This window comes from Natrix helvetica (assembly GCF_964273705.1).
Source record: "Natrix helvetica genome assembly, chromosome: 7".
Classification (NCBI taxonomy): domain Eukaryota; kingdom Metazoa; phylum Chordata; class Lepidosauria; order Squamata; family Natricidae; genus Natrix; species Natrix helvetica.
In genome coordinates this window covers 54,340,097-54,359,341 of record NC_138558.1, presented here as the reverse complement: position 1 = coordinate 54,359,341, position 19,245 = coordinate 54,340,097, and the positions used below count along the sequence as shown (strand labels likewise).

The 19,245-nt window shown below is 38.4% G+C and overlaps 1 protein-coding gene across 1 annotated transcript in view; it reads right to left on the bottom strand.

The window, feature by feature from the left end:
* Window positions 1-19,245, bottom strand: part of SLC2A9 (solute carrier family 2 member 9) — a 45,454-nt gene that overhangs the window by 4,254 nt on the left and 21,955 nt on the right. The window contains exons 5-10 of the mRNA XM_081960271.1: window positions 13,871-14,016; window positions 13,260-13,392; window positions 10,536-10,723; window positions 5,473-5,583; window positions 2,892-2,993; window positions 1,502-1,577 (exon numbers count right to left, since the gene is read on the bottom strand). Of these exons, the coding sequence (XP_081816397.1) occupies window positions 1,502-1,577; window positions 2,892-2,993; window positions 5,473-5,583; window positions 10,536-10,723; window positions 13,260-13,392; window positions 13,871-14,016 (756 nt within the window). The remainder of the gene's footprint in view (window positions 1-1,501; window positions 1,578-2,891; window positions 2,994-5,472; window positions 5,584-10,535; window positions 10,724-13,259; window positions 13,393-13,870; window positions 14,017-19,245) is intronic.

The following is a 19,245-nucleotide window of genomic DNA, read 5'->3' as shown; positions in this document are numbered from 1 at the left end:
CTTGAGGTCTATTCAGGCCAGGAATCTATTGCTATAGTATACTCTGAGGCCTTTCATTCTCTTGTAAATGATTACACATATTTGATATTTTATTAGAAAAGATGAATATGAAATATATAATATGTACATATATCATTCTTGATCATTATATATTGAAAATTATTTTACCATGATTCCATTAAAAAAGAATGATAAATGCAAACAAGATGTAATAGGTTTGATTCCTTGCAAATAGTATGTGGTACCCTGCTATGAGTATGAATACTTGCATCCTGACTTGATATTAATAATCCAATGACATCCTACTAATCTCATCTATTGTCTTCTCCTTTTATGTCCCTCAATTTGACAAATTTAATGATTTTTTTAAAGTCATTTTCTGTTCATGTGCTCCAAATACACAACTTTTTGCCTCAAGGAAGGAATCACTTTTAATTTAATACAGGATAGACCAATTCTCTTAAAATCCCTAATTTGAAGATGTTTATCTTCCTGGTTTTTTGTTTATGTACTTGGACTCAAAATGGCAAAAACTGTGGACTCAAAACTATAAAATGACAATGTCAACTGCATATAAAGAGAATTTGTATAAGAGAATTTGTATAAGAGAATTTGTATAAGATGTTTTACAGGTGGCACTTATCCCCAACGAGAATAGTAAGAATGTCTAAGAATAAATCCGAAAAATGCTGGAAATGTCATCAGACGCCGGGCACATATTACCACATGTGGTGGACTTGTAGTGAAGCTAAAAGATACTGGACTATAATCCACATGTGGCTGGAGAAAACGATACATAAACACATAGACCTAAAACCAGAACTCTTTATATTGGGAATAATACCAGAAACATACAACAAGGACTTGAAATATCTGATTATAAATGTTTTAACAGCTGCTAGAATTGTATTTGCCAAAAATTGGAAAAATGAGAAATTACCAACACAGGAGGAAATTATTTGGAAAATAATGGGATGTGCTGAAATGAGTAAGCTTACATTTGAAATTAGAGAACTAGAGGATGAGCAATTTTATAGAGTATGGGATTTGTTTTACCAATGGTTAGGAAAAAAAACTGGAAATGAAATTGTTTTCTTATGCAATAATAGAAAGTTATATTTACTGCTATGGACGTTTTTTTTTTACTATGAAATAGAGTACTTATTTACACGATATATGAAGAACAATAATGAACCTAATGTGTAAGAGTGGGATGATTTGTACATTTAGGTATAATTGTAGGTAGTGATCATTCTATAATATAAAGATTTCTGCTATACTAAATGGATGATGTAATGAACAATGGATACATATATGAATTGAAATACTTAATGACTATATGGATTAATAATTAACAATGAAAAATTATATTTGGCGCTGTGGATGATTGATGACACTATGGTTAATTGAAGGTATAAATGTACAATATGAATTAATAGGAATATTAGAAAAACCAACACAACTCTTTCCGTCAGAGCATCTTTGAAAAGAGAGTCACTACCTGGTCCGATGCAAAATGAGGCAATGATTGCAAGAATGCAGACTATACTGAGATATCGAAGCCAGTCTGCTTGATCCTGAAAAATACACAATAACATTAAAAATGAATTATTTTTTTGTAAACCTACAGTAACCTATATGGCATTTTTATATTATGTTTTATTATTTGTGGTTTATTCAAATTGCATCTTTTTTATTTGATTTTAAACCATCCAGAATAGTTATTGGGCAATTTTTTTTTAAAAAAAATGCAAATCAAATACAAAGAGATTCTCAGACTGCTTGTAGAGAACAAGAACATTTGCAGTCTGACACAAAGACCACTTTGCTGACACCGTATCTTTGGAAATCTGTATGCCATCTAATACCTGCTTAGAATAATAAACCTAGTCGTTAATATGTCATGGGTAGCAAATAAATCCCAGCTTTATTACTCAGATTAAAGGTACAATAACAGAAACACTCTCTACAGGCTGAGACTAATCAGTTGAAGACATCCAAAAAGAGAGTGGGCAGGCCCTTGTGTGGGGCAGCTTTCTAGTTCAGTGCCCTCCAAGCTCTATCTCCTCCTGTCAAAATCAGCCAAGGTCATACCTAATCATAGTCTCTGATTACCCAGAACTACAACTGTTGGATTGCTTAGCATTTCCATCAGAAATGGATTTTGTTGAACCCAAAGTTTAAATTCTAGTTTTCCCCCTTGTTGTTCAAGACTGATGGAAGTGCTCTGACATTCAAATGTCAGATGAATATGAATATGAAAAAAAAATCAATATTAACAAGCAAGAAGGGTAACTCATTAACACAGCACCTCATGTTTGTCAAGATCTGTACAATCAGGCTAAAGGGCTCTTGGGCAGACAGCTATGCAGAGCATTCCCAGATCTTTGGAAAAGTGGAACAAACATATATGCTTCAAGGCAATTTTCACTACCTCCATAGCTGTGATCCTGAGTAGTATGATTTAATCTTTGAAAAGAAGATTTTATTTAAAACTGGAAATTAGGACTGGTGAAGGCATAGTTTAAAACCATGGTTTGTTATAATGGTTCTGAAACATTTCTATGTTTTTCAATTTACTATAAATAAAACTGGGAAGGTATTATTGCAAAAAATATAATGCAGATATGTATCAGGGGGAGCACTTCATTGTTATGCCTCAGTTTGTTACACTACAAATCCTGTAAACTACAGTAATATTTTTAATGTAAAGTTTGAACTTGCTTCTAAAATATAGTTCACAAAAGAAAATTAATATTTTTCATTGTTCTAATTCAAGGTTGCACAGAAAAGATCTAATATTGGTTGCATATAAGAATGATTAAAAAGAATGTTTAAACCTGATGATTTCACATATTTAAAAGAAAATAGATCAATTAATATATACAGACCTGTAGACTCATACACACAGTAAGTATGACGAAGAAGAAAACCATCAAACCAAATCCCCCAATCAAAAGAGGTCTGCGTCCAACTCTTTCAATCACTAAACCCTGAAGAAAAAAAATAGATGGTTAATTATATTATAGAATTGTGGATGGATTCATCCTAAGACCTTAGTAGAACAGAATCATCCTTAGGCAACTCATTCAATTCATAGTACTTATATTTATACAAGGCAAATCAAGAGTAATTCCCATACATAAACTGAAAACTTAACTGTTCTTAAATCAATCTATAAACAGACACCTTTGAATTTTGGCCTTCTAACTTTATAGAATACTTTATCTTTTTAACTCAATGTCCTAGTCTGTCCCTTTATTCCCTTTATTTACTCCTTTAGCAGAATCTGACTCTTAAAGCTAGTAGGTTTATTATGCACTTGGTTCAAAATTAGAATTTTTTTTGAGCTTCTAATTTCCAAGTCAATGTACAAGAGTTCCAAAGGCTTTGTATACACTTTCATACTCCAACCTATATTGTTCTGTAATGTGTTTTACACTTTTCTGCTTCATCAAAATGAATCAAATTTGTGAATAAAACTGATCTGATTATTTGAATTCAACCCAGCAAAGCACAGATTCAAATGTATTAAATCAGATCAAAATTCTAATTAAATCTTGACAAATTTCGCATGCTTGCAGTGCTTAAAACCAGTAGGTTTGCAACCAGCTCTCAGGGTTCCAATTAACCCCCAACGAAAGAAGATTCCAAGGTTTGAAGTTCCTCAAAGTTCCATTTTATTAGAGATGTCATATTGGCACATCTGGGAAAACCCGAATCTGAGAGTTTTGGGTTTTCCCCACCCAAAAGAAAATCAAAGATCCATTCCCTGCACCCACAAGTCCATCACATGGTCCAATCAATTCACAATCCCAACTGAAGATAACCCCCAGTCACTCCCATCCAGATGCAACCAAATGCCCTTGATTCCCAAAGAAAGGAATGTTGTTATGGCTAATCCTCCACTGACTCTTTGTAATCCCCCCTCCCGTTTTCCCAGGAACTAAGTGTGGCAGCCTAGAAGCTCCAAAGAAAAAAATGGCTTCCAGAGGATTGACACCAGCAGCAGACCTGAACCAATATCAATTACTATATTTCTATACTCTAAAAATAATGACCTTTTAAATTTTCTTTTTGCTCCTATATACTCATGATCTCACATTCCATCTTCAGCTACATTATTACAATGTATATTAATACATTATTAGAATAGCAATTAGAATAATAATGTATTAGTAGCAACATATAAATATATTTTGTAAGTAGAGTTCAATATTTCATGGTGTTCAACAGTCAGAATGATAAAGGCTTGAGTTGTTAGTGGCAACCTCTCTACATGTAAAGAAGTAACATTCTTGGCATTCTACAAATGGCAGTTTCATATGAAGTATTATGCATATTTCTTTCTCCTAATAGCTTTAAAACAAATGCTTCAGCCGGTTGTTTGCAAAGTATGACTTTTTTTAGTGTTTTCCTCAGTAACAAAAATAAATCATCTTTAAGGAAAATATCTTTGAATGGTAGAATAAGAAATCTTCAAATGGTATAGGTCAATGTTCCCCAACTTTTCTGGCTCTGCTGACCAGCAGTGATAGTGGAGGGGGGAGGGGATGGTTTCACATGTGTGCCCACCACTTGCACAAATGGAGTTTCACCTGATTCCCTGCCACTTGAGTGGCCCAGTTCCCAATGGGTCGCAGACCAGTATTGGTCTGTGAACTGGGGGTTGGGGATCCCTGGTATAGGTAACAGTTTTATCTAACCAAAAGTTCAAGTGTAATCCTAAACATGTTTTCTTGGAAGTTCCAATATTCTTCAAAGAGCCATTCCAATTATTTCAACAAAAGATTAAAATGTACATTTCAGTTAAAGCCAAGAGTTCTTACACATGTAAAATTAGCTCTCTATATTTTAACATAAATTAATTGTCATTAGTAACATCCATCTATTTTTTTTCATTAATGTGCTATGGGGTACATTTCTTCATGCCACCCATGATTCCAAAAACAAAATTAATAAATATTGATCTATTCAAAAGATCAAACTCCTAAGTTTGTAACAAAACATTAGATACAATCTCAGTTGCTTACCCGATTAACTATTTTCCTCTCAGATTTTCAAAACAAGTAAAACCTTTGAGATGGTGAACTATGTCTGTTATTCACTCTAAAGTGTTATGCACATTTTTTAATTAATTTTTATCCTGCCTTTATTACTTTACAAGTAACTCAAGGCAGCAAACATACATAATACTTCCTCCTCCTCCTATTTTTTCTCATAGTGACAATCCTGTGTGGTGAGTTGGGTTGAGAGAGCGTGACTGGTTCAAAGTCATCCAGGCAGCTTTTATGCCTAAGGCAGGATCAGTACTCACAGGGTCCTGGTTTCTATTGAAGATTTTTATCAGATTCAGTCTTTTTATTTCCTTATTGCCAGTTCAAAACTAAGATGGAAACTGAAAAAGATTTTATTCTAAATTATATACTTTTTATACATTTCTATGGGTTTTCCAATGCACTAGACACTTACTGAGAAAAGAGCAGCCAAGATCTCCACAGCTCCTGTGCTTAAGATAACATGCGGTATCAATTCAGGACTTAGGCCAGCTCCCTTGAAAATGTCATTTGTGTAGAACCAAATCTGGAATAGAAGCCACCTTCCAGTTACTGGGTTTCAAAACAATTATTTGACCCTATCAAATTCTAAGTTCTACATACAGTATATACATACATTTAATGATGGTCTGGAAATTATCAAAATAGTTCTCCATAACCTCCAGATGTCCAGCCTATGGACATCACCATGTTGAAAACATTTGTATCTAGGTATATTATTGAAGACAATGCGAAATATTTATGAGGTTGCTTCAAAACAACACCAAAACGAATAGAAACAATACTATTCACTCTAAGCTTGAGTTTTGTTTTTGTCCATTTTCCTGTGTCAGCACATTAATATTTTCCCACCCCAAAAATGAGAGAAAAGGATCAGAATAGAAAGTGGTGAATGCTCATCTTATACATGATAAAGGACATTTTTGTGGGATATGAGGAAAGAGTCCATCACCCTTATTTTCATTTAGCTGAACAACCAACAATCAAACCACAAAGAGAAAAAAAAGATAATGTACGCTGTTGTAAAGTTCTTCTGTACCTCAGCTTTCAGCTCCTTGACACCAGGACAAAAAGTAAACTGCTTAAGAAACCCCTTTCTGGATTTCAATCAATTTCATTCATTCATTTCATTCATTTTCACTTTGGCCAGTGATGGTTGGACTGAATTTGCCACAAGCCCTGACTGGGGATTTACTTTCTAGGGAAGGGAGTGGAAGGGAAGGGGAAGGAAGAAGGGAAGGACTTCAAAAACAATTTGGAAAAAAACATTTTGGACCTGAGGGAACAATATGATCAATACACGTGATGTTAATTGTCAAAACATTTTAAGGTAATGACTGCATGGTCTCATTATTTATCACTTAAAGGTTGCAATGTCAAGCAGCATTTCAATGTGCAAAAGAATAATTGCAATCCATAGAGCCTTTACAGGTGAAACTCGAAAAATTAGAATATCATGCAAAAGTTCATTTATTTCAGTAATGCAACTTAAAAGGTGAAACTAATATATGAGATAGACTCATTACATGCAAAGCAAGGTAGTTCAATCCATGATTTGTCATAATTGTGATGATTATGGCCTACAGCTCATGAAAACTCCAAATCCACAATCTCAGAAAATTAGAATATTGTGAAAAGGTGCAATATTCTAGGCTCAAAGTGTCCCACTCTAATCAGCTAATTAAGCCATAACGCCTGCAAAAGGTTCCTGAGCCTTTAAATGGTCTCTCAGTCTGGTTCAGTAGGAATTACAATCATGGGAAAGACTGCTGACCTGACAGTTGTGCAGAAAACCATCATTGACACCCTCCATAAGGAGGGAAAGCCTCAAAAGGTAATTGCAAAAGAAGTTGGATGTTCCCAAAGTGCTGTATCAAAGCACATTAATAGAAAGTTATGTGGAAGGTGAAAGTGTGGAAGAAAAAGGTGCACAAGCAGCAGGGATGACCACAGCCTGGAGAGGATTGTCAGGAAAAGGCCATTCAAAAGTGTTGGGGACTTTCACAAGGAGTGGACTGAGGCTGAAGGCAGTGCATCAAGAGCCACCACACACAGACGGATCCTGGACATGGGCTTCAAATGTTGTATTCCTCTTGTCATGCCACTCCTGAACAACAAACAATGTCAGAAGCGTCTTACCAGGGCTAAAGAAAAGCAGACCTTGTCTGTTGCTCAGTGGTCCAAAGTCCTCTCTTCTGATGAGAGCAACTTTTGCATCTCATTTGGAAACCAAGGACCCAGTGTATGGAAGAAGAATGGAGAGGCACACACTGCAAGATGCTTGAAGTCCAGTGTGAAGTTTCCACAGTCTGTGTTGATTTGGGGAGCCATGTCATCTGCTGGTGTTGGTCCACAGAGCTTCATTAAGTCCAGGGTCAACACAGCCACCTACCAGGAGAATTTGGAGCACTTCATGCTTCCTTCCGCAGATGAGCTTTATGGGGATGCTGACTTTATTTTCCAGCAGGAGTTGGCACCTGCCCACACAGCCAAAAGCACCAAAACCTGGTTCAATGACCGTGGGATTACTGTGCTTGATTGGCCAGCAAACTCACCTGACCTGAACCCCATAGAGAATCTATGGGGCATTGCCAAGAGAAAGGTGAGAGACATGAGACCGAACAATGCAGAAGAGGTGAAGGCCGCTATTGAAGCATCCTGGTCTTCCATAACACCTCAGCAGTGCCACAGGCTGATAGCTTCCATGCCACGCCGCATTGAGGCAGTAATTGCTGCAAAAGGGGCCCAATCCAAGTACTGGGTACTTATGCATGCTTATACTTTTCAGAGATCTGATATTGTTCTATGTACAATAGAACAATATCAGACCTCTGAATATCAGACCAATTGTTTTATTGATTGCGTGTAATATTCTAATTTTCTGAGATTGTGGATTTGGGGTTTTCATGAGCTGTAAGCCATAATCATCACAATTATGACAAATCACGGCTTGAACTATCTTGCTTTGCATGTAATGAGTCTATCTCACATATTAGTTTAACCTTTTGCATTACTGAAATAAATGAACTTTTGCACGATATTCTAATTTTTCGAGTTTCACCTGTAAGCAATGCATGCTGCCTGCTCACCCTTCGCCTTGGGTCAGGGGCTGGGGCCAGGGATGTATCATTCCCCAAGGCCCTGGACCTGCTGCCAGTCTCCACCAGGTTAGGGAATGCACCATTCCCCGGCTCTGGGCCAAGGCCCGCCTGTTGCCCACTCTCCCTTCGCCACACGAAGTATCCTTACCTTCCTCCCACGACAGGCTGCCTGGGAAGGCAAGCCAGGGCTCAGCCCTGCCAGCCCGCATCTCGCACTCCTTGTCGCAAGATGTTTGCAGCCTCTTTTTTCAGTGCGCCTGGAGGTGCTTCTTGCGCCAAAAGATGCGGTGGCTGCAGGCTTCTTGCAGTGAAAATTACCGGAGTCGCTCCACTTCTTGAATGCACTGCCCTGTTCCATGCACCAGTCACACATGTGCACACGCACACACCGTTGTCTGCTGCCACTGCACCAGAGCAACTTGCCTGGGCAAGTCAGAGCTGAGTGGCTCAGCAAGCAATGGGGTGCACATGCACGGCTGGTGCATGGAACAGGGCAGTAGTGCAGCATGTTGAAGAAGTGAAGCGGCTCCAGTAATTTTTGCTGCAAGAAGCCTGCAGCTGCTGCATCTTTCAACACAAGAAGCACCTCCAGGTACATCGAAAAAAAGAGGCTACGGCTGCCGGCATCTCGCGACAAGGGGGGGGCAAGATGTGGGCTGGCAGGGAGCCCAGCGGCGACAGCCCTCAATTGTCTTCGCTGGCAGCCAGCCGCAGGAGGAAGGTAAGGATATGTCATGTGGTGAAGGGAGAGCGGGAGGCCTTTGACAGATTAGGCCAGGCCTAGTCAGAAAATAGGTAGAATAGAAATTCAATTTTTTTTCATTCCGGGTTCTGTGGGCGTGGCTTGGTGGGGGGGTTTCATGTGACTGAGTGGGCGTAAGTAACACCAAGTTCACCATGCTCACTCTGCCACTGGACCCCCCCAACCACCAAGCTACACCCACTAGTGGACAATCCTAGTGGACCATCACTTACGTATCAGCCAGCAGTGTGCTGCAGCTACCAAAAATGCCAACACAATCATAATCTACCTTAAGACGGAAGGAATTAAGATCATGTGAAGGGTTAAAACCACTTTCTAATGCCTTGGTAAGACCACACTTAGAATATTGCATCCAATTTATAAAAAAAAATATTGAGACTCTAGAAAGAGTGCAGAGCAGAGCACCAAAGATGATTAGGGGATTGGAGGATAAAACATATGAAGAATGGTTGCAGAAATTTGATCCAGTTTAGCTTAATGAAAAGAAGGACTACAAGTGATATGATAGCAGAATTCCAATATCCAGGGCCCTGCCACAAATAAGAGGGGGTCAACCTATCTTCCAAACCATCTGATGGTAGGAGAAGAAGCCAAGGAGAGAACTAACCTAGAATTAAAGAGAAATTTCCTGACGGTTAGTACAATTAATCAGTGGAATGACTTGCCTCTAGAAGTTATGGGTGCTCCAACGTGAGGTATTTAAGAAGAGATTGTATAACTATTTGTCTGAAATGCTATAGAGCAGAGGTCCTCAAACCTTTGAAACAGGGGGCTGATTCATGGTTCCTCAGACTGTTGGTCATGTGACTGGGTGGGTGTGGCCAATTTAGCAGTCCATTTTGCCTTTGTCCTTTCTGTACCTGTCCCTCTCCTACTCACCTACCAGCCCTGATCATATGGCTGTGAAAGACATCCTGAAAGGCTGTTTTTAAAGCATTTTAAAAACTTTTAGAGCTCTACTTTACAAGATGGCAGCTGCTTTCCAAGCCAGCAGTAACCCCTCCCCCACTCACCCACTGGCCCTGGATCACGTGGCTGCACTAGTGAGATCACCCCTCCCCCGAACCCTTCGGCCTTATCTTCGGCAGCAGCAGTGCGATCAGAAGTGCAGCTCAATCAGTGAAATAACTAACCAGAAGTAAAACTGGACTGGATGCTCTCTGGAAGATAAGGGGAGGGGCAGGGCAAGGGGAGGGGCTGAATCCCACCACTCCGTGGGCCAGATACTTTGCATTGGCAGGCCATATCCGGCCCGCGGGCCATAGTTTGAGGACTGGTCCTATAGAGTTTCCTGCTTGAGCAGGGGGTTGGACTGGAAAACATCCATGGTCCCGTCCAACTGTGTTATTCTGTTAATTGCAGATTTGCAGTTCATATATTTTCAAGAAGGGGAAGGGGAAAGAGGAAAAACACAAACAGAAACAAGTGAGGATTTATGTGTTCAGTGGTTTAGATCTGGAGTAAAAGCAGGAAGGGACAGGTCATACATCTCTTGGCCAACTGATCTCCCAGATTTTTATGTTGAGGGAGTGCTATTATAAATTACTTGATATTTCAAAGAAAAGGTGGGCTGTGAAAGCAATAATTAAATACATATTTTATATAACGACTTACAGCATTAAGGCCACAAAGTTGATAGCAAGCCATGGTTACAACCACAGTGAGAATCTGCCACCGCTTAGTGTTGTCACACAAAAGTTGAAATACAGATGCTACTTGAATGTTTCTCTGTACTCGACTCTCTTTCAGAACTTCTTCTATTTCATGTGACACGTCAGATTTTCCAAGGAATTTCTGAAATGCTGGAAGCCCACAGTTCATACAATTTATACACAATTAGTATTATTCACGTGAAACTGTACTTTACACCAAATTGTACATCAATTACACATTTTACACATCAAATTGTAATTGATTTTATATCTTTATTTGTTGGCAAAATCAGGTAATATAATAACTAAGATGGTTCTTTGTAAGTAGAAATTTAGAAGCACAATGAAATCTAAACTTATCTTATATTTACTTCTCCGGGAATTAAGCTAAAGACATTTACTTCTGACTAGATTCTCCTGGTCACACATCTATTAAAATTACTATATTTATTCCGAACTATGGAAGACAATGGCAATGGGTTCCATTACAGCAAATTAACCAATCTTTCTTTTTACCAGTCTTTTCTGTCTGAGCTAGTTTATAGATAAAGTTAAATTATTTAAAATATTTTTTAGTTGTTGGTCTTCACACGTGCATGCATGCCAGAAACTGGAAGACCAGGTGGCCGGTGCACATGTGTGTGCCAGAAACCAGAAGTTCATCTTCCTGGCATGTGCATGTACATCGGGCAGCAGCTCTTCTGGTTTCCAGCATATGCACACACACTTCCATTTTGGCACTCAGTGCTGAAAACGTTTGCCAATAGTGGTCTAGGACCTTTACACTCCCACCATTGGCCATGCCTCCTTCACCTCCAGCCACCCATCTCTGCCCATTCACAGCCAGCTTTCCTCCTCCACTGGCCCACCCCTGGCCATTCTTCACTGCCAATGGGCCCAGTGGTGGGATTCAGCCGGTTCATTCCAGTTCAGTAGAACCAGTAGCTAATTTTTTGCGAACCGGTTAGATGTGTTCCGGAAACTCTGTGTTTTCCAGAACACATCTTGTTTTCGTTCAACTTCCTTCCAGTTGGGATAAAAACCCCTCCCCAAAAGTCCAAGAAAGGAGTGATGAAAACCTTTGATCATATCACTCAGGTGAAAGCTGTCTTACTTTACAGCAGGAGATGGGATAATTATTATTGTCCCAAATTGCCATAATGGTTGACCAGGGCAAATCCCCCTGGCACTGAACCATTTCCACACAGTTGTAATTCTGAATTATTTCCACAGATGTCTTTGGACTAAGGGAGGTTTGGCAAATGCCTGGTAGAGGATTAAAAATGCAGAGCTCTAAGTGAAATGCAAATGGGGGTGAGGGGAGAAAAACAGGGGAAGGGAGATCTTTTACTTAATTCAACTATACTTGTTCATAACCGGTTTCCAGTGGTTGTTGGGAGGAGTGATACTTTTCTGCAAGTAGAGGGTCATGGTAAAGATTCCCAGTTTTCATTTAGATCACCCTCCCCCAGGTGCGCAGAGCAGGGAGAGTAAAGTGGAGCCGAAAGGAGGAGGAGGAGCCAGCCAGGTGCAGCTCTTAGGGATGATGGGCAGCCAGTTGCATTCCAAGCATGAATGGAAATTGTGTGTGGGAGGGGCATGTGTGTTTAAGTGTATTAAACCAATGCAATGTTCAATGCAATGAATGGATATCGTTTGCGGGAGGGGCATGTGTGTTTAAGTGTATTAAACCAATGCAATGTTCACAGAGTATTATCAGCATGTGTGAATATGGAGATTTTTCCCCCTTCCACCTGTTATGATGCCAGAAGTCGCACCGGCCTCCCCACCCTTTCATTGGAGCTGGCTGCGTTACAAGCCAAACTATCTCTGAGAAGCCTACAGGTGCCCCTCTCTTCCTTCCTGGTCTCCCCACAACACACTTCGATTGTCTTCCCCCATAGTGGCTCCGATGGCTATTCTTCCAACCTCCACTTCCCCTCCCCTTGAGTCCTGGTGACAGATCTGTGCTGCCCCAATAGCAGGATGCTTTGGTACTGCAGCTTTATCATTTCCAATACCTTCCCCTTTAAAAAAAAATCTTGCATCACATGCTGCTCCCCCACAGCTCCCGCGATTGCCAATTCCACACTAACCCGCAGCACCTGCCTGCCATTCAATTGGCTGGGGGCGATTTGTTCTGTGCTGCTAAAGGCCTGGGTCAAACAATGTCTGGGCAAATGGACCAGGCCAAAGGACAAGGGATGGAGGGCCAGAGACCCATTGGCTATGGAGAATGGTTGGAGGAAGATGGCCAGCAAAGGAAGAAAGCTGGCTGTGAATGGGCTGAGGCGGGTGGCTGGAGGCGAAGAAGGCACGGCCAAAGGTGTCTAAACATCTCATTCTGCCTTTAGGACAACCATGACCTGGGTGACTGAGAAAGTCTTTGTCTATCTCCATAGACAAAGACTGTTTCCAGCAGGAGAGAATATGCAAAAATGCCATAATACAATGATGGTTTCCTTTAGGCAGATCAAGGCTAACTTTTAAACATGGCACTGCTGTTTTGTTGTTGATATGTTATCAAACCTAAAAGATTGGAGAAGCTCCCTACAGGCCAGATATCAGCATGTAGTGCTCCCGAAGACTGCCGTCCACAACAATATTGCATTTGTGCTTATGATCTTTGCTTTTCAACCAGGTGAACAATAGGATCAATTGAGATAAAATATGAATGTGACAGTACCTTTTTCTGCTGCTTTTGTGTCGTTTTTTTCAAGTAAGAGGAAGCGAGGACTTTCTGGAAGAAAAGGCAGGACTCCAATTTGGAGAGTTGCTGGAACAATAATCATTGCAAACAGATAAGGCCACAGGGATTCCTGTAATCAGTCAAGAAAATTAGTAGTATTGGTATCGCTGCATTTCATGTAAAAATGTAATACTAAAAACATGGGCAAAATTCACAGTTCAGTAAAGAACAGATGCTCTATAGCCAGAAGAATGTCAATTATGCAACCTGACAATAAGTACCTTTTACTGTGAATGTCGACACCACCAATAAGTGTAAAGTTACGAATGCTGATGAATGTAGTTTCTATTCTTACATTCTCTCTTAAAATTGACAGTAAAAAGATTTTTTTAAAAAAGAAACTCACGTCTTATTTAAAATTACCAAGCAAAAGTGAACAGAAGTTGTTCAGCTTCTATTTATTTACACAAGATTGTAAATAAGTCTTGTTATTTGATATTATAGTAAAGAATATCTGGACATCATTTATTTGTTTATAATTAATGGGCTTTCAATCTCAATTTACACGGGGTGCAAAGATGAATAAATAATTCAGAATTATTACAGACCTTTCCAAATATCTCAGGTAACCCCAAAACCTGTCCACTGAAAACACCAATGCAGATGAAAATTGCTGTAATTTGTCCTAGTGACCCACGGATCTGCTTGGGAGAAATTTCACTCAAATACATTGGGAGTGCACTCAGAGATACCCCTGTGAAAAACAAAAAAATGGTAAAGAACATTTTTTTTAATAAAAAAGAAAAATTGTAGGCAAGCAGACAGATTCCTATGGAAGAGAATATTTGCAGCTCAGGGTCGAACTATGGGATTCTTGGTGCTCTTGACCTTGGTTGTTTACTTGCAGGCATTTCATTACCAAACTAGGTAACACCATCGATGTTAGAGGGAGTGAGGTTTGCTCTCATTATATATATATATACTAGTGGCTTATCCTGTCAATGTTGTTGGGAGTGATCTTGGTAGTTCTTTGATTGGGGTATTGTTTATTTCTTGATTGTTGGTCTACTTGTTAATCTAGGTGTTAACCTCTGCTCATCTGGGTGTTGCTGCCAATGAGGTGGTGTTTTGGTCATTTGGATTGTTTCTTTTGAATAGTATGTAGATGTTGGATAGTATATTCTGTTGATTGCTGCTTTGTGTCTGCCTGGCTTCCAGGAATTCTCCAGCATTTTTGGACTTGATTTGGTTAGGATGCTCAGTTTCCCAGTTGAAACTATGCTTAAGTCTGTCCATATATTGTAAAATTAAGGAGTTTTCATGTGTTCTGACTACTAATTGGTATTCATGGAGCCACTCTTTGTTGTTAGTTGTGAAGTTGTGTCCGACTTCACAACTAACCCCATAGACAATGTTCCTACCATCCTCTGGATTCCATTTAAGCTCAAGCCTATTGCTTTGGTGACTCCATCCAACCACCTCATTTTCTGTCATCCTATTCTTCTTTTGCCCTCAATCTTTCCCAGTATTAGGCTCTTCTCCAGTGAGTCCTTCTTCTCATTAGGTGGCCAAAGGATTTGGCCAAAGGATTCACTCTGCTATTCTTCTTATCTTGTTTGTCCTACATAATGGCTGTTACAGTCCTTACACTATTGTAGATGATTGTTTTTTCTTCTGAAGTTGCTGGGTCTTTTGGTTTACTTAGGATGTTTTGGAGGGCTTTGGTTGGTTTGTGTAGTATTATGATATCATGTGGTTGTAATTGTTTATGCTTTGGTTCAAGCTACTGAGGAACGACAGGATGCTAATTCTCCATAACTATTTATTTAATACAATACAATAGCAGAGTTGGAAGGGACCTTGGAGGTCTTCTAGTCCAACCCCCTGCCTAGGCAGGAAACCCTATACCGTTCCAGACAAATGGCTATCCAACATCTTCTTGAAGAGTTCCAGTGTTGGGGCATTCACAACTTCTGGAGGCAAACTGTTCCACTGATTAATTGTTCTGTCAGGAAATTTCTCCTCAGTTCTAAGTTGCTTCTCCCCTTGATTAGTTTCCACCCATTGCTTCTTGTTCTACACTCAGGTGCCTTGGAGAATGCTTTTACTCCCTCTTCTTTGTGGCAATCTCTGAGATATTGGAACACTGCTATCATGTCTCCCCTAGTCCTTCTTTTCATTAAACTAGACATACCCAGTTCCTGCAACCGTTCTTCATATGTTTTTAGTCTCCAGTCCCCTAATCATCTTTGTTGCTCTTCTCTGCACTCATTCTAGAATCTCTGCATCTTTTCTACATCGTGGCGACCAAAACTGAATGCAGTATTCCAAGTATGGCCTTACCAAGGCATTATAAAGTGATATTAACACTTCACGTGATCTTGATTCTATCGCTCTATTTATGTAGCCTAGAACTGTGTTGGCTTTTTTGGCAGCTGCTGCACACTGCTGGCTCATATTTAAATGGTTGTCCACTAGGACTCCAAGATCCTTCTCACAGTTACTACTATTGAGCAAGGTACCACCTATACTGTACCTTGCATTTCGAACCTTGCTCTTTTCACCATTGAATTTCATTTTATTAGATAGTGCCCAATGTTCAAGTTTGTCAAGATCCTTCTGTATCCTAAGCCTGTCTTCTGGAGTGTTGGCTATTCCTGCCAGCTTGGTGTCATCTGCAAATTTGATGCGTTCCCCATTTATTCCCTCATCCAAATCATTGATGAAGATGTTGAAGAGTACTGGGCCTAAAACAGAGACTTGGGGTACTCCACTGCATACTTCCCTCCATGTAGATGCAGTTCCATTGAGGACTACACGTTGAGTGCGGTTGGTCAGCCAGTTATAAATCCATCTGGTGGTGATGCTGTCCAACCCACATTCTTCTACTTTATCTAGTAGTAGGTTATGGTCTATCTTATCAAATGCCTTATTGAAGTCCAAGTAAACTATATTGACCGCATTCCTCTGGTCTGCTAATTTGTCATTTTGCCAAAGAATGCAATAAGATTAGTCTGGCATGATCTGTTTTTGACAAACCCATGTTGGCTTTTTGCTATTACTTTGTTTGCTTCTAGGTGTTCACTAATTCGTAAGCATTTCAGAGTCTTTCAATTTTTTGTGCACATTGCACATGATAATCAAAGCAATATAAGAATAATCTTCCATATATAAAAATAATCTTCCATACATAAAAATAATTTTCCATATATAAAAGTAATCTTTCATGGCTCTTTTCTTTTTATTGAAAAGACAGTGCCATGTCAGTATAACAATTACAAATAAAACAAAGCCAAAGAAAAATCAATAATAAATCTTAACATAGAAGTTAATAACTATAACAGTACTATATTAACAGTAATTACAGTAATACGACCAAAAGAAAAAGAAAACAAAAGAAAAAGTTTTAACTAAATTTCTACTTACATTAGCTTATTTACAATTTTTCCATATGATATCCATAGTTTTATACATCTTTGTTTTCCAAACTAACAATTATTGACATTCGTAAACTTCTCTCTCATTTCTACCTCTTGTCTCTATCCATTCATAAAATTTATTCCATGTCCTATAATATTTCGAATCTTCTTTATCTTTAATTTTTAAGCTTAATCTATCCACTTCAGCACAATTCCAAATTTTCCTAATTATGTCATCATCCGATGGGATGTTCGCATTTTTCCAATATTTAGCACATGTAATTCTTGCTGCCATTAATATATGTAACACTAAGTATATAGTTGCTTTGTCATAACTTTCCAACAGTATACCTAAGAGGCATGTTTCTGTTTTGAACTCAATATGTTGCTCATTTCTAACCAATTATGAATTTTCTCCTAGTAATTCCTTGCTTTCTTATATGTCCACCACATGTGGTAGTATGTTCCTGGAATCTGGTTACATTTCCAGCATTTGGCAGATGAATTCTTATATATTTTGGGCAATCTTGCAGGTTGCAAATGCCACCTGTAAAACATTTTGTAGAGGTTTTCTTTATAAGCCGTGGCCATCGTCAATTTGTAGTTTCTCTCCCAAATTTTTAACCATTTTTCTAATTCTATATTGTATTCTTTGCCCAGGCAATCATTATTTCTTTAACTATCTCTTCTTCCATTTTATAGTTCAATAAATAAATATACATTTTAATCAATTTTTCATCTGTCCCCATTAAAATTTTATCCAGTGCTGTTTATTCTTTATTTACATAATTTAACATCTTTTTCATGCTGCAAATAGTTTATGATCGGAATTCAATAGTGAAATTGGTCTGTAGCTTTGAATTTCTTGTAAGTTAGTTTCGTCTTTAGGGATGAGCGATATTGCTTCAGTCCATGATTCAGGCATCTTGGCTTTTCCTTCATTATGTTTAATGTTTCCTTTATTATGTTTAACTTCATTAAATATTTCTTCATTTCCTTCATTATGTTCCCTTCATTATGTATAACTTCATTAAACATCCTTCATTTCCTTCACTATGTTTAACTTCATTAAACATTTCCACTCCTAGTTCTTCCAATATTATTTGATTATATTTTTATAACTCCACCATGATTTTATCTGGTCCTGGGGTTTTATTCTTCTGGTTTTTCAGGACTAATTCTATTTCCACTGTCGTTATTGTCCTGTTTATCGCCTCCCTTTGTTCTTTAGAGATTGGATTTATCTTTTTGGGGTTTAAATATTGTTTTATCTTAGTTTCCTCCATACTGTCTTGCACATATAATTTTGCGAAATATTTTTGAATAATTTGCTTCTTTTCTTCTGATTTATGTTGAATATTTCCCTTGTCATCTTTTAGTTGATATATCATTCTTTTTTCTTTTTCATTTTTCAATCTGTATGCCAGCCACTGTCCAGATTTGTTGGCTTGTTCAAAGTAATTTTGTTTGGCCGCTTTAATTTTCTGTGCTAATTCTTTTTGGGTTATTAAATTAATCTTACGTTTTATCATCTCTCTTTTTTCTTTTTTAATTTTATTATTTGGGTCTTTCTATAATTCAGCTTCAGCTTCCCTAAGTTCTTTTTGCATACGTTCTTGTTGCTCTTTTTGTTTTCTGTTTTTTCTTGCTATATAGGCGATCGTGAGGCCTCTTATGTATGCTTCATAGTATCCCAGAGATTTTGTATTGAGGTGTCTTCTTTTTTGTTTGTTCTAAGAAATAATTTTAATTCTTTCTCTAGCATTTGAGTGTATTCTGTTTCTTTTACAATATTTGGGTTAATCATCCATCTTTTTCTTCTTTTTTGGCCTTTCCATTTTAATTTTATTGAGTTATGATCCACCCACTCATTTGTTTAATTTTGATTTCTTCTAATTGGTTACATAGTTCAGATGATGTCCAGGCCATATCTATTCTCAACCAAGACTGATGCGGGTTCGAATAGAAGGTATACTGCTTTTTTGTTTTGTGCATTTCTCTCCAAATAGAAATGGAAACAACCAAAGTTGCCCTAGGAATATTGTTGCTTTGGCAAGGGCTCTAAGTTGTTCCTACTAAGCTCCAGAGGCTTGAAAAAATTGCCACTGTATTTCAAAGCTGGAATTTGTTCAATACTATTATTCCCAGTTCACCATTAATATTTGTGGCAACTGAGGTTTTCTGAGAAAGAAACATAATTTGGATGTTAAGAGTGAGTTCATGCATGTTCTTCTGCAACCTTGTCATACAGTGACATTGTAAATGCCTTGTGCTGAGTTTAGGAAGGTAGATGCCTTTTCTGATTAAGACATCTATCACTAAATCAAACAGTGGAGGAACTAGAATACAATCTTCTTTCACCCTCAATAGATTACAAGTTCTACAGTCAAGCGGCCAGCCCAGTCACAGCTGCTGAACAATCAATGTGATTTCTTGGAACAAAACTGAACGGAAGCCTAATTTTAAGTCAGTGAAAGCAACCTATAAGGAATGGTGTTTGAAATCATGTCTGATTTTCCCCCAGCCCAGAGATTGTAAAATGGCACTCTGAACCATTGTGAATA